The 14,835-nt window shown below is 53.3% G+C and overlaps 1 protein-coding gene across 2 annotated transcripts in view; it reads right to left on the bottom strand.

The window, feature by feature from the left end:
* The window catches only part of DSCAML1 (DS cell adhesion molecule like 1), a 339,830-nt gene that overhangs the window by 97,309 nt on the left and 227,686 nt on the right, over positions 1-14,835 (bottom strand). For both annotated transcript variants that reach the window (XM_036104458.2, XM_078058936.1), the window contains exon 4: positions 4,624-4,770. In XM_036104458.2, the coding sequence (XP_035960351.2) occupies positions 4,624-4,770 (147 nt within the window). The remainder of the gene's footprint in view (positions 1-4,623; positions 4,771-14,835) is intronic.

Genomic DNA, 14,835 nt, shown 5'->3' with positions numbered 1-14,835 from the left:
GAGAGAGCACATGAGAGGGGGGAGGGTCAGAGGGAGAAGCAGACTCCCTGCCGAGCAGGGAGCCCGATGCGGGACTCGATCCCGGGACTCCAGGATCATGACCTGAGCCGAAGGCAGTCGCTTAACCAACTGAGCCACCCAGGCGCCCCCCCAAGAGCCCTTTTCAACAGCGGTTAGCATCAGGCCACAGATCTGTCTTCCCCAGAAGCCTGCCAGCATCTTGAGACAGGGTTGCCCCATTGCTGGATCTCCCGTGCCCGCACAGAGCAGGCCTGGGGCTGCTGAACCACTGATGTCTGCGAGAGGCTGAATGGGGGCGCTCTGGTATAGGGTGGGCCAGAGGTCTGACTTTCCACATTGCAGGCTTTTATAGGCTCCTGGACTCGTAGAGCTGGCTTAGAGGTCTTGGAGGCCACAGACAGAGGAGGACCCTGAGACCAGAGAGGTGCAGTGACCTGCCCAGGATCGCACTGCAGAGACAAGATCACAAACCAGGTCTCGCTCGCCCTTGTTCAGTAAACGGGGCCCGAGATGGAATAATCTAATACTGAGATCTGCTCAAGAGTGAATGGTGGGAGCGGCAGACGCCCCCTCTGGACCCTCCTTGACTAATGGCAAATTTCCCCCGTCCTTAGCTCATGTCCCTTGGAGAAGGGTTGGGCGAAGGATTCTCTGGGGGGGAGGGTAGAGACTTTCTAGAAGACTCTCTACTCCCTCCCCACCTTCTGTTGCTCTTCAGAAGGAGGCTGGGCTGAGAATCAGGAGAGCCAGGTGCTGGTCCAGCTGGGTCACAGGGAAACTGTGTGACCTTGGGTGAGTCTCATCATGTCTCAGAGCCCGAGGTTCATCCGCGGGGTGGAGGGGGTAGTGCTGCCTCCACATCCCATAAGGTTGTCGCAGGCAACAATGGCAAACTGTACATCCAAGGGCTTGACTGCGTGAAATCGCGATGCAGATGCGCACCTGCCCTCCCTCCCCACCAGCTTCTGCGGCCTCTTCCCCATGCAGGGGATGGTGGGGATAAACAAACCTGGTGCCAGGGAAGAATTACTCAATGTGACACTTAATTGATGCAAAATACACAAATTCTGTGGCACACCGCAGAATTTACAAGCGGAGGGGCCGACGGGGTGGTGGAGGAAGGGGCGGGGGGAGGGAATTAATCACCGAGTCTCAGGCGTGAAATTAAATTCTGAGGGAAAGAAGCCTCTTTCATTACTCCAGAGCAGAAGTAAAATGCTGTGGTGTGTACGGTGACAGCCCGGGGGGGATCGGGCGCTGCCGGGGCTGGTGCGGGGCTGGGGGAGCCAGACGGCGGAGCCCCAAGAAATCTCTGGGGGTGTCCGGGGCGCCCCGGGGAGGCTGCTGGGACCTCCCCCAGTCCGAGGAGCAGTGCTGCCCTGGAAAGGCGCCCTGAACACGGCTTCTGCATGTGGCTTAGCCCCCCACCAGCTGGGGAACCCTGGACTAGTCTGCCAGCCTCTCTGGTCACTGGTCTTGTCTTTATAAATGCAGATGGTAATGCCTGTTCCATGGAGTTAATGGAAGCTCTTGGTAAACTCTCCAAAGCACCTACATGCACAGAAGGGCTGTTTTGGGGGTTGGATTTTAGGGAGCTCAGGCTCTGCATGCAACTGCCTCCTTCACCTTAGACAATGCAGAAAGATGCGAGTTGCTCTCCTCCCCCCCCACCCCCGACAGATGCTCTTTGGAAGAGAATAGAAACAATAATGCAGCAACAACAGATCAACAAGAAGACAGCCGCCACCACCACATGGCAGCTACTCTCCTGGGCGCTTCCTACGTGGCAGACGCTGTGCTAAGCTTTTTCCAGCTGGTACCTATTGCTCCCAATCACCCTGGAGCGGGGTTATGTCTTGTCGCTCCCATTTTACAGATGAGGAAGCTGAGGTTTGAGACACTCCTTATTCTCTGCCACCTTGCACAGCTAGTGAGGGGTGAGGCTAAGCCTGCACCTTTGGCTGGATTCAGGGTCCTTTACCCACCACGCCTCCTGTGCCCACCTTCCTCTCTCAAACGCTCTGTGAGGACTGAAGAACCCACAGGTGTGGTTGCTGCCCTCACCAGATGACCATCAAGGACACACTGCCACGTGGATCCTTTCGCTCCTTCCTTTTGCCTTTGGGCCTGGGGCGTCAGGGGCTGCCATCCTTCGGGGTGTGCGGACACCTCAGCCACCAGGTAGGGGTGGCTTGGCAGGGGTTCCCCAGCCGCCATCTTTCCATCTGCTGGCCTGGAGCTTCGGGCCACCCTTCCCAGCCGCCAGCCTGGGAGCCCTCGGGGGTGCCGGCCACGAGAGAGAGTGAACCTTCTCAGCAGAAACCACGGCCAGCCTCTCTTGTTCAGGACTGACTGAGCCCCGCCCCCCCCCCGCCCACCCACCTCAAGCTGGAGGGGATGTGCAGTGTGTGGGGCTGAGCTCCCCGACGTGCCCCCCTCGCGCCCCCTCTGCACTGCCTTGCTCCAGTATCACTTGCATTTTTGCCGAGACAAGCAGCTTGCAGATGGCCTTGTCACATCACATCACATCAGGGCCGTGTCACCGGCGGGGCCCCTTCCCCTTGGCTCCCTGTGTTCCCTTCCCTCCAGGTCCCTCCTGCTCCTTTCGGCTCCTGTTCACTCTGGTCCTCCCCTCTGCCTTTGTCTCTCTGTGCGGGTTTTCTCCTGTTCTGTTTCCTCCCTGTCCTCTGTCTCTCTCTGCCTGCGCCTCTCCCCTTCTGTCTGTCTGGGCCGCCTCCCTATCTTTACCTCTGTCTCTCTGTTTGGGCTTTATCTCTGGTGGCATCTCTCATCCTCTTCCTAGCCCACCCCCCCTTCTCCTCACAGCTGGTGGGGAATGGAGACCAGAAGGAGAATGGTTGGCATACCCTCCAGTTTAAAGCGTGTCTTTTTTGACAGACACCTGCCTATTCGCCCCACAAAAGTGGAGGTGAGATTGGCAGGATGAGGGGGCTAAATATTTGTGCGGGAGAAAGAAGCAGGCCCGCGGGAGGGGGGGTTTTTGCACTGTTCCCCTGTTTTATGAGAAGCATGCAGATGAGATGCAAAACAGCATGCAAACAAGTCCCCATGCTTTGGAAGGGAACCACTCCTACACATTTGGGAATTGGGCTGCAGATTCCAAAGTCTAGCTACAAAGAAAGGGGCCCTTACTGCGGCCACCAGGACAGTTTCCCTTGGCATTGGTTAGGTCTACAAATATTTCCTTAGCACCTACTATGTGTCGGGCACTGTAAAAAGCACTGTTTCCAGGTGCTGGGGACACAAAGGAGAATCGGAGAGCCCTGTCCTTGCCCTCCTGGCTCCTGCTCTTCAAATGTGCCGGGCAAATGAGAGAGGGTCTGGGATAGAGTTAATCTGAGGGTCAGGGTAGTCCTCACCAACCCCCAGAAGGCCAGAGTTAGACAGAATCAGAGCGGTCATCTAGTCGAGCTACTTTTCCAGAGGCCCAGAGAGGTTGTGCGATTGGGTGAGTCTAGTCTCCGAAACCACCGTGTTATCGTTCACCCTCCTTCTACAAGCCACTCCAATCCCACCTCCTCAACAGCAGAGATTTTCAAATTGTAGGTCACAAACTGTTAGGAATTTGTGAAATCCATTTGGTGAGTTGTGACCAGCATTTGGATAAATCGAAATCGGATAAAATAGAATAGGAAATAGCAGAGTGCATTTAAATGCATGTGGTAGGAACGACCAGTGTGCTTTGCACAGGTTATGATAAAAATGTCTATCTGTGGATTGCTGTCAAGAGTTTGAAAAAGCACTGTTTCCAGAAAGGCACTATTCCTTGAGGAGTCCCCTGTGCCCTCCTTTACTCTGTGACTGGGGCATGTGGGGGCTGTTCAGATGACCCCTTCCATGGGGAGGGGGGTGGTATGCTGGGTGCAGAGGGTATGTCCTGGTTTTTCCTCCCGCTGGTTAAACAGTTGGGGCGAGTTGCTTGGCCTCCCTAAGATCTGGGTTTCTCGTCTGTAAAACAGAACAGCGTCCACCTCACAAGGCTATTATGGTGCTTAACAGATAAGTGAAATCTGACATGCAGGGGACTCAATAAACATTAGCTTCCATCCCTCCTAAAAAGTGATAATCACTCCAGATTAAGAATCTTTTATTTAATTTACAAATATTGTTGTTTATAGATTATATCCTGCCTACTCTCAAGCTACAACAGAAGAAACACATGCGCTCATAAATAGGTCAAATCGAATCCTGGAAAATACTTAGAGACATGAAGGAACAAAACTGTCCCATCTCTAATTTAATCTAACCTCATCGTTACTATGTTTGAACATCAGGTTTTATTTATGAGCTTCCTGGCGGCAAAGGCAAAAAAGGGAAAGAGAGGATGGATTGCATTAACCCCCATTATCACTTCTTCAGGAGAGTTAGCTTCCTTAGGTGCAGACTCTGAGGTCCCTATATGAAGGGCACTCCAAACCAAACTGGACGTGTTCTGCCCCGCTGGGCCCTGTATTTCTCTTTGTTAATCTCCTTCTCTGAGTCCCCCCAATGGCCTAGGTACACAGCAGTCTCCCGGATCCATGGCGCGGGACACGCCCATCCCAGGGGTGGGCTAGTGCCCTCCTCGGCCCTGTCGCCTACCTGTTACGGAGAGGCGGGCCCCATTGCTCTGCCGGGTCTCCCCACTATACTTGTGCTTGGTGATGCAGCGGTAGGTGGAGAGGGCATCCTCCTTCTGCACGTCAGAGATGTACAGCCCGCCGTGGTGAGTAATAAAAAACCTGTTTTCTGGAGACACAATCAAGACATACTGCATTACTCCCCTGGCTGGGCACAGCACCAGAAGCAAGTCAGGCCGGCAGCCGGCCTTTCTCCCAAAGCTGTTACTCCTTGAAGTGTAGAGGCTTCAGAGTTTTACAGAACGATGGCAGGCTGTAGAGTCAGACCGAGACCTGGGTTCCAAACTGACTCATCCACTTAGTAGCTGTGTGACCTTGGGAAAGTTACTTAACTTCTCTGAGCCTTATCTATACAATGGGGTGCAAATAATACAACACAGGGTGGACGTAAGGACTGAAAATAATAATAAAGTGTCTGGCGCACAGCAAGTGCTCACTTAGGAAGTATCAGTCCTCATCTTTCCTATCTCTGGGCGAGAGCTTGCAAAGTTCTTTCACATTCCACGCTCATTTGTTCTTACAGCCATTTGAAGTGTCCTCTCCAACGTCAGGTCACACGACCAGTAAGCAGACCAGAACTCAGGCCTTCTGGCTCCCAGCTCTCCCTATGTATGGAGCCAAATACAAACCTAAATCATTTTCTCTTAGTTTTAATCATATATTCACTCAACCAACAGTTGCTGAGGTTAAGCTATACGAGTAGCAGGGACACGGAGAGGCAGATACACAATATTAATTCAACGCACAGTTCTTAAACGCTCATTCTGTGCAAGGCAAAGGTGCAGACACTGAGCTTTACTTTTCCTTGCCCCTCGACAGTCTTACTGTCAGGACTCGGCAGGGAAGCCAGAAGGACAGGGAGCAGGACACCCATTTTGCGGATTATGACATGTGACTCCACTTAGAGGTAGAGTGGATTTCCTTGTACAAGGTCCTAAGGCAAACCCTGAACTTGAGCCTAGTCAGGACTGATTCTAAAAGGGGAGAATATGGACTTGCCCGTTGGGGTGGGGCTTGCATTCAGCTTCAGACGCCGCCATAAGCCCAAGGCAGTGCCCTCCCACCCAAGACCCAGCCAGACTGAGATTGAGATGCTAACTTTGGGTCCCTCTGCACGCTCTCTGGGGACTAGGCTGCTTCCCCCGACAGGTATAGAAGACCCCAGGCTGCCATTTCCACCAGGAGTGGGCCCTGGAATCAAGATGGTGACAGTAACTTAAAAAAAGGAGCTGTATGGGAGAGGGTAATGCTGACTCCACCGGAGGGACCTGCTAACATCAGAATGCCAGGCTTTCATAAGGAAACCTTTTGCGTGGCCCCATGCTCTGCAAATCTTATTATTCAGAGGAGTTTTACAGAATGATGGCAGGCTGTAGAGTCAGACTGAGATCCCACCTGGGGGCTGATGACCCCCCTCAACCAATGACAAGAGCCCTGACACTGGCTCACTCTCCTATTAGAAACATCCTGTGGTGTCCCACTGCCCCCAGCACAAGCCTCAGCACCAGGGGGCTGGGATCTCCCCAAATGACACTTCACGACAAGGAACGCTATAGAATTGTAGGGTTGAAAAGCTGAATGTGCCTGACCACATTGTTGACAAAGGTTCTCCAGCCTTCCTTTGAATATCTCTGGGTTTGGGGAACTCACTACCTCATTCAGTGGCCCACTCCAAAGCGGATAGCTCTAACTTTTAGAGAGATCTTCCTTGGTCACAACTGGTCTCCTGGTGGCTCCCTCCACGGGTCCTGGTTCTACTCCCTGGGGCCCTACAGAACTAACCTGAACCTGCGTCACTAACACACTCCCTCACCAACTGGAAGAAGCTGTCACGCCCTTCAACTTTCTGTCAGGCTAAGCAGTCTAGAATTTTATTCTTTAAAATTTATTTAATATGGTCACAAATAACTTCTTCAACATGGATGGTCTCTTGTTTTTTTTTTTTTTTTAAGATTTTATTTATTTATTTGACAGAGAGAGCGCACAAGCAGGGGGAGTGGCAGGCAGAGGGAGAGGGAGAAGCAGGCTCCCCACTGAGCAGGGAGGCCAATGTGGGACTTGATCCCAGGACCCCGGGATCATGACCTGAGCCGAAGGCAGTCGCTTAACCAACTGAGCCACCCAGGAGCCCTGGTCTCTCATTTCTTAATGAACATTGGTTTATCTACAAATCTCTGAATTTCCCCTCCCTCCCTCCCACCCACCTTTGTATAGGATTAGACCTACTGGGTGCCAGCACTTTGCTAAGTGGTGGCGACCTAACAATCAGCCTTATGTGACCAGCACAGGATAGAGCGCGACTACCAACCCCTGGCCCAAGACGGTTTGTTTTTTACAGGACATGCGGTCGGAGTGGGAGGCAGCCCCATTACGCCCTGCCTCCCATTGAGCTTGCAGTCAACTAAGGCCTGGTCTGGTCACTTGCTGTCTCTCTATGCTTGGACACCAGACTGTGTGGGACTAGGTCTGGGACGTCACATGGTTCCCTGCTGAGCGGCATATCACTGGGACACCCCCCCTCCCCCGAAGAACACTCATTCATCTGGCAGCCTGCCAATCCTCTGGACCCCAGCCACACCCCCTCCAGCGCCTAGATCGCACCTTGCAGACCCCCACTCAGTGCTAAAGGAAGCGGGAGGGAGCCCAGCCCTGCTGCCAGACGTCGGAGAGGACCCGGGGGAAGCGCAGAGAAAGCCTGGCTTCCCCACCAGACTCTGAATGTGCCGTTTTGTCTCCATGTTGTGACATCCCAAAGTCAAATGCGGAAGCTCTCCCGTGATTTATTATGTAACTGGGACTGGAATGCAGAACTACTGGAGGGTGTTACTGCCAATCAGTGGGGGGGGGGGTGAGGAGAAACAGGAGAGACCCCCAAATCCACCTCGGCAGCCTACAGGTGCTCCAGCCCCAGCAGCTTGGACCCTGTGATCCTGCAGCCCCCAGCACCCCCGGGAAGATGGTGCACTTGGTCCTACTGGAATTTTAAGCTGGGAAGGGGTGCTGCTGGGATGGTGGTGGGGAGCTGGGGTTTCTATAGCAACAAGCAGCTGCTGCATCTGATGTTTCACATCCTTCATTGTCCTCATTTCCCCCCTCGCGTCCCCCCTTCTTGTGCATATTTAATTGCAGTAACATTTCCAGACACAGTATATCGCTGCTCCTGAAACAAAGGCTGGCCGCAGCCGGGGGGGAGGCACAGCGCGCGCGCGCTTGAGAGAGAGAGAGAGAGAGAGAGAGAGAGGAAGGAGAAATCAGGGGTATTATGTTAATCCCCCCTGGGGGGGACTTGTGCAACATCAGTTGTGCATGTTTGATGAGAATCAGATGATGGGCCCTGATGGGGAAGGGAGTAGCAAGAGGCCGGTGGAGGGAGCGGCATACGGTGTGTGTGGGGGGGCACAACCAGCTGGGGGGGCTCGGAGGGGCCAGGGCTCCACAGAACAGCTGACCTCCAAGGCTGGCTCTGATGGGGTGGCCTGGCAGTCGGGCAGCCCCTACTCCACACCCCAAGTGGGACCAGCCATCCCTGAAATGGGTAGAGGAGCAGCTCTCCCTTATCCTGGTTCCTTCTTCGTGGGGTAGGCTGGGGCCAGCTGGAAGAAGGACAGAGTGGCAGCCGTGACCTCTGTCCAGCCCCCATCCTGAGGTCGTTCGGAAATGTGTGTCTGGGATCACGTTGGTCGACACCAAGACTGGGAGGTACTAACGGCCTGAGGTGGCCAGGGCCAGGAGTGCTGGACGTCTTGGGTCATAAATACTGTCCCACCCCAAATGTTAGTAGTGTCCCCTGCGGGGATACGCTGGAGGGTCGCTGCTTTCCCTTAGGCTCTAAGGCTGGGACACGGAACTGTGTTTAAATGTGGACTGCTCTGATGCAGCTTGACTGTCACCTGCCAAAGGCTGCAGCATCATCTGTGAACTCGCCCGTGACCAGGGAAGCACTGTGTGTGGTTCCTTTTTTCTTTCTACTATTAATACAGATTCTCCACCCTGCTTTACCATCCTTCTTCCTGGTGATCTGGAGCAGGCCTCTCCTTTTTTGTAAGCTAAATATTTATTGAGCACCTATTATATGTCAGGGCAAGGATTTTATAAACATTATCTTAGGCAATCTCCACACCCCTTTGAAATGGATACTACTGTTTTTACTAAGCAAAGCACAGAGAGGTTACATAACCCACCCATAGTCACACAGCTAGTGAATGGCAGAGTCCAGACCATCAGTCCACTTCCCATGCTCTTCCAAAGCTCTGTGCTAGACTGACTCTCCTAGAATGGCAGCCCCTCTCATAGGGACATAGGGTCAGCCAGCCTCTGCTTGGTTGCTTCTGTCAGTGGGGTCCTCACTACCTTATAAAGGAGCACTCATCTATTCAATTCAGCTTGGCTTGCTTTATCAGCTTGGCTTTGTGGAGCATCCCTGGGTCCTGGACTGGGCTCCTGGGCTCCATGGAGCGGTCTTGGACCTGGTCTCTGCCCTTTGGGATTCCACATTAGAAGACAATGTCCTTCCCCCAGGAAAGGTGCTAGCTTGGGGGCTGCTGAAGGGTGGGGAGGGGATTGGATAGAGGCCATTAGTGAGAAGAGGCAGATAAAGAGGGTCCAAGCCCAGGACTGGATTTTGGAGGCTGGATTGGAGTCCTGGTGTTGCCACTAATGATGGGCTGTGTACTGAGTTGAACAGTATCCCCCAAAATGAATGCCCACCTAGAGCTTGTGAATGGAACCTTATTGGAAACAAGATCTTTGCAAACATAATCAAGTTCAGATGAGGTCATACTGCATTAGTGTGGGCTCTAAATCCAGTATGACTGGTGTTCTTCTGAGAACGGGGAGATTTGGACACAGGCACATGAATACAGGGCGAAGGCCATGTGAAGACAGAGGCAGAGATTGGGGTGATGCATCTTTAAGGCAAAAAATGCAGGGATTGCCAGCCACCCCAGAAGCTCGCAAGAGGCCAGGAAAATGCTCCTCTAGAGCCTGGACAGGGAGCACGCCCTGCCCATACCCTGATTCAGGGTTTCTGGCCTCCAGAACCGTGACGTGGTAAATCTCTGCTGCGTTAAGCCATCAGGAAACTGACACGGGGTGACCGTAGGGGAGTCCAGTAGTCTCCCAGGCCCTCAGTTGTCCCTTCTGCAAACAGAGGGAGGAGGTGGATTAGGTGTGTGTTTCCCACCCTTCTTGTATTAGAATCATCCAAGCAGCTTTTAAAATTAAACTCAGAATCTCTGGGGGTGTGGCCTGGAAATTGGAATTAAAAAAAAAGAAAGCTTTTCGGGTCACATAATATGCAGCCAGGGCAGAGAGCCGCTGGGTGAGAGAAACTCATAAGGCCCCTTCCCTCTGACAACTGATGTCTCTATCATGGCGCCCAACTTCTGAGTCCTGTTTCTCCTTCAGGAAAAACAGAGATAATAAATAGACCTTACGTCACAGGGCTGTTGGGAGAGTCAGATGAAATGCAGCTTGTGAGAGTCCTCGGCACACTGGTGGTGCTCGGTAACCCTCAGCCCAAGTGGCCCCACCTCAAGGAGATGAGGGGTGCTCGGTCCCTGTGGCCGGGCTTCCTGCAAATTCTCCCCTTCCTTCCTCCTCAGGAGCTTGGCAATAAAGAAAGGAGACCCTCCTCAGCAATTCGGAGGCCCTGCACATAGGGGCTAGGTGAGCCCACAGCATCTTCTTGGTCTTTTTCTAAAAAGTCAAAGAGCTGGGCCTCAGAGACTCCCCAGAGTCGCATGAGCCACGGAGAGAGGAACACGAGAAATCTCGGGGCTCCTGGTGGCTCCAGAGGGCTGCAAGGCTGGGGGGGGAACTGCCCTCTGCAGAGGCTGGGCCTCTCTCTGCTCTCAGAGGCAGGCGGGAGGGTCTGTTTGGTGGGGAGAGGGTGCTGGGCAGAGGAGGAGGAAGGAGCTTGAGGGCTTGCAGGAAGGTATGGGCTGCACAGATCCCACTCCAAGCCTTAGAGCAAGGGAACAGAAATGACCGAATACAGCAGAGACAGCAACCTCCTGCTGGGCTCCCTGCTTCGGCCCCTGCCCCTCCTCCATCTGTTCCCAACATGCAGCCTGAGTGATGCTTTAATCAGATTCTGTGGCTCCTTTGCTCAAAGCCCTCCAATAGCTTCTCATTTCACTCAGCATGAAAGCAGAGTGCTGATTGCAAAGTGGGTGCTCTAGAAATAAATATTTCTAGAATGAATGAATGAAACGTCCCGAAACTCTAAGGTAGTTTTATCGGCATTTTGCTCATGAGGAAACGGCAACTCAGAAAAGTCAGATACCAGCTCTAATTTTACCTCCTCCAAGAAGACGTCCCAGGTTAGCCCACTCCCATTTCTGAGTGTTTCTACCTCTAACAAACCTCTTGCCACTGCTAATCACTGTGTCCACTATATCCCATCAGACTTTTAAAAATAATTCTGTCTGAGCATTCAAAAGTCAAGATTAAACAGGATGGTGGCTCCTTGAAATCATAAAAACAGAATTACTACATGACCCAGCAATTCCACTTCTGGGTGTGTATCCAGAATTAAAAGCCGGGTCTTAAGAAGGTATTTGTTCACCTGTTCATAGCATTATTCACACTAGTCAAAGGTGGAAACAACCCAAGTGTCCATTGATAGATGGGTGGACATAGAAAAGGTGGTCTAGACACACAATGGAATATTGCTTAGCCTTCAAAGGGAACAGAATTCTGACACAGGCAACAACTTGGATGAACCCTGAGGACATTATGCTCAGGGACATAAGGCAGTCACAAAAAGACAAATACTGTCTGATTCCACTGATATGAGGAACCTAGAGTAGTCAGCTTCATGGAGACAGAAAGTGGGAATGGTGGGTGTCGGGGGCTGGGGAAGGGGAATTGGGAAGAAGTTTTCCATGGGCACGGAGTTTCAGTTTTATGAGATAAAGCTGCACTTAAACATTTCTGAACTTAAGACTGAGCCGAAATGTTACTGAAATGAAAACTTAACCCTTACAAATAATTAAGATGGTAAATTTTATGTCATGTGGACTCCACTGCAATTAAAATAAAAAAAATTTTAAGGTCAAGATTATAAAGAATTGGAATGAGTGTTTTCAGGAAGTAGTGAGTTTCCTGTCACCAGGGGTATTTAAGTAGAGGCTAAAGAAACACTTGGCTGAGATAGTGCATAGAGGATTTAAATACTGAGTAAGAGAAAGAAATTGGATCATCTTTAAGGTCCCTTCCTTCCCAGAAATTCATAAATTCTTTTTTTTTTAGAGAGAGAGAGAGAAAGAACAAGGGGAGGGGCAGAAGGAGAGGGAGAGAAAGAATCTCAAGCAGGCTCCATGACCAGCGCGAGCCCGATTTAGGGCTCGATCCCACAACCCTGAGATCATGAACCTGAGCCCAAATCAAGAGTTGGACGCTTAACCAACCGAGCCACCCAGGTGCCCCCAAATTTATAAATTCTTAGCTTAACGGATGGCAGAGCTGCAAGACCCCCTGGAGATCAGCTCCTACAGTGGTTTGAAAATCAGCGTCCGTCTGCTCCCTTCCACCCCCAGACTTTTGCTGTGGCTCTTCCTTCTGTGCCCAAAATGCTTTCTCCTTGACTCCCTCGCGGCCCCGTTCAGGTCTCTCTGCTCAGACACCATCTCGTTGCAGAGGCCTTGCCTGACCCCTCTCTCAAAATTAGACTGTGCTCCGCGTCCCTACCCAATTCCTTACCCTGCCTGTTTGTCTTCAGAGCACGTGGTGTTTCTCGCTGACAGCAAGGAGTTATTTTAGTACCCCAGCTCCAGAACACGCCTGGCACATAGAAGATGCTCAGTGCACATGCAGCGAACGGAGGAATCCTGGGAGTAGCAGAGGCACCTCCGGCGGAGGGAGACAGCAGGTTCTCCAGCCTGGAGTCCTGTCCCGAGGTCCCCTGCACCCTGGGGTCTCTCCCCCCCCAGCCCCTGCGGCCATACTGTAATGGTTTGGCCCACTGCCCCTCCCTTTAAGCCAATGCTTAATGCTTGTCTTGGCTCCCCAGCTCAGCTGAGTCCAGGCTGGGACGTGTGGAGGATGGTGTAAAGCGAACAAAAGGGAAGTAGACAATGAATGACCTGGCCGGGAGATCTGGAGTATAAACCATGGCTGACTCATCTTCGGGGGTGACCTCCGCAGAGAGTGACCTCACCCTTCTCAGGAGCTACTCAAGCACATGGAAACCCAGGGCAGCTGGCCCAGGGAGAAGAAGGGACAGGGACAGCCCCCCTCCAGCGTGCCTGAGGCTGGCCTTCCACTGTCCTTCCATGACCAAGGACCTACCTCTCTCTTAGCGGACGGGAATGGAAATGAGACCCTCACCTGGAGGAGAGACCCCTAACGACAGAGGTCCCTGGCTCCAGGATGGAACCACGTTAGAGTTCTGGGGTCAACTCTGAGACCAGACTAAGCCATGCCGTCATAGTCTGCGCTCTGCCCCGCAGTGGACAGAGGAGGAGGACTGAGCTGCCTGCATCTCCGCCTGCCTTCAGGCAAGCTCAACTCGTCCGACGCTAGAGGTTTCCATGGCTGGCGCCTTTGAGGAAGAAGACCCGTGTCCATACACTTCCCCTCTTTGTCCCTTTTGGACACCCCTGGTGGGTAGAGTCTGCCTGGACTGGGAGACAGATCCAGACCCAGCTGGTGAAGTGTCTTCAATTGTTTCATAAACTCAGCAAGAAAGACACCCCCAGGTGCCCAACACTCCCACGTATGTCCCCTCCGTGAGTGCCCTCACCAGCCCAGAGGGCACCTGCTGCTCTTGTGTGCAGAGGAGGAGACTGTGGCTCAGGTGGGGACCAGTTCAAGTCGCACGTCTAGTGAGAGGGAGAGCCGGGACTCCCACCTGGGTCTCCGGAACCGATTCCGAGCTGCTTTCCCCAAGCCCAGCTGCCGGGAGAGCATGTGCGGCATTCTGGAGGGCACCCTGGCCAACCTGTTCCGGGTGAGGTGGGCTTGTCCGTCCCTTCCAGGCAGTGGCCGGACCCCTGGCTTCTGGACGCGGCGTCCCTCTCCCTAGCCAGGGCCAGTTTGGGGGGGGGGTGGTGAGCAGGGAGGGGAAGGAGGCCCTGAGGCCGGCACAGAGGCCATCAGAGTTACTGACCGACAGAGCGGATGAGCCATGTCCCCTGGGAGGCCCCCCGTGCCGTGCAAGTGCCGTGTGTCGGCCAGAAGGTGTGGCCACGGGCAGGGCATGGGCAGGGGGCTGCTCATCTGGGAGGGAACAGAGCGCATGTGCAGCCACGCGTGCACCGTCCTGGGGGCACCGGCCCAGGCCACGGGGGCCAGAGAAGGGGCCAGCAGCTTGGGGGAAGTATGTGCTTGCAGCCCGAAACGGGAGGCTCGAGACCTGCCTCCTACCAACGGTGTGGCTGTCGGAAAAACTCTCTGGGCTCCTGTTGTCTCATCCCCTAACTGGGGGTCCTAACAGCCCGGTTGGCTCAGCACACAGGATTTTCTGCAGTGTCCATGTGACAATGTGAAAGGGGCCGTGACATGTCCTGCACTATACGCTCTAGGGGGCAAGGGGCTGCTACCATAGCATGAAGTGTGTAACCGCACAGAGCAGGTGTGATTATGACACACACAGGCACCCAGGTATTTCTGTGCGTATTGTGTTGAATGAATGAATCCTGGCCGTAGAGAAGCTTCTCCGGAGATGCTTCTCGACTCCTGGACTCCGCGAGGTGTCCTTGGAGCAAGAAAACCAGAAACTGAGGGAGGGGTCTTCTGCTCTGCCCACACCCCTCACCCCTGCAAGAAAGGTCACAGGACACAACAGGGCTATGGAGCAGGGGACAGAGAGGTGGGAAGAAATGGACAGAGCTTTGCATGGAGACCAGGATTTGGCTGAGATCAGAAAAATCATTCAGTCTCTCTTGGAAAAGAAGAGATAGTTGGCCTGTTACAGTGCAAGTTTGTTCTTCGGGGCAGCCTCAGGATGCCAAAGCCTTGAAGTGCCTCTGTTGGCCCCCAGGGGCGTCCCAATTCCACAAGAGTAATTGCGATCAATACAGGTTACTAGTTACAGCTCCATCCAGGACAGACTTACAGAAACAATGTGGTCAGCCTGCAGCTTGGAGATGCGCAAGACAGCTCACCCACAGGCGGGGCTCATCTTCCCTCCCAGGCTGTCTGCCCCGCAGGGCAGCGTGGGTGGGGGTAG

This window comes from Halichoerus grypus, chromosome 11 (genome assembly GCF_964656455.1).
Source record: "Halichoerus grypus chromosome 11, mHalGry1.hap1.1, whole genome shotgun sequence".
Lineage (NCBI taxonomy): Eukaryota > Metazoa > Chordata > Mammalia > Carnivora > Phocidae > Halichoerus > Halichoerus grypus.
This window is presented reverse-complemented; position numbering and strand designations above follow the sequence as displayed.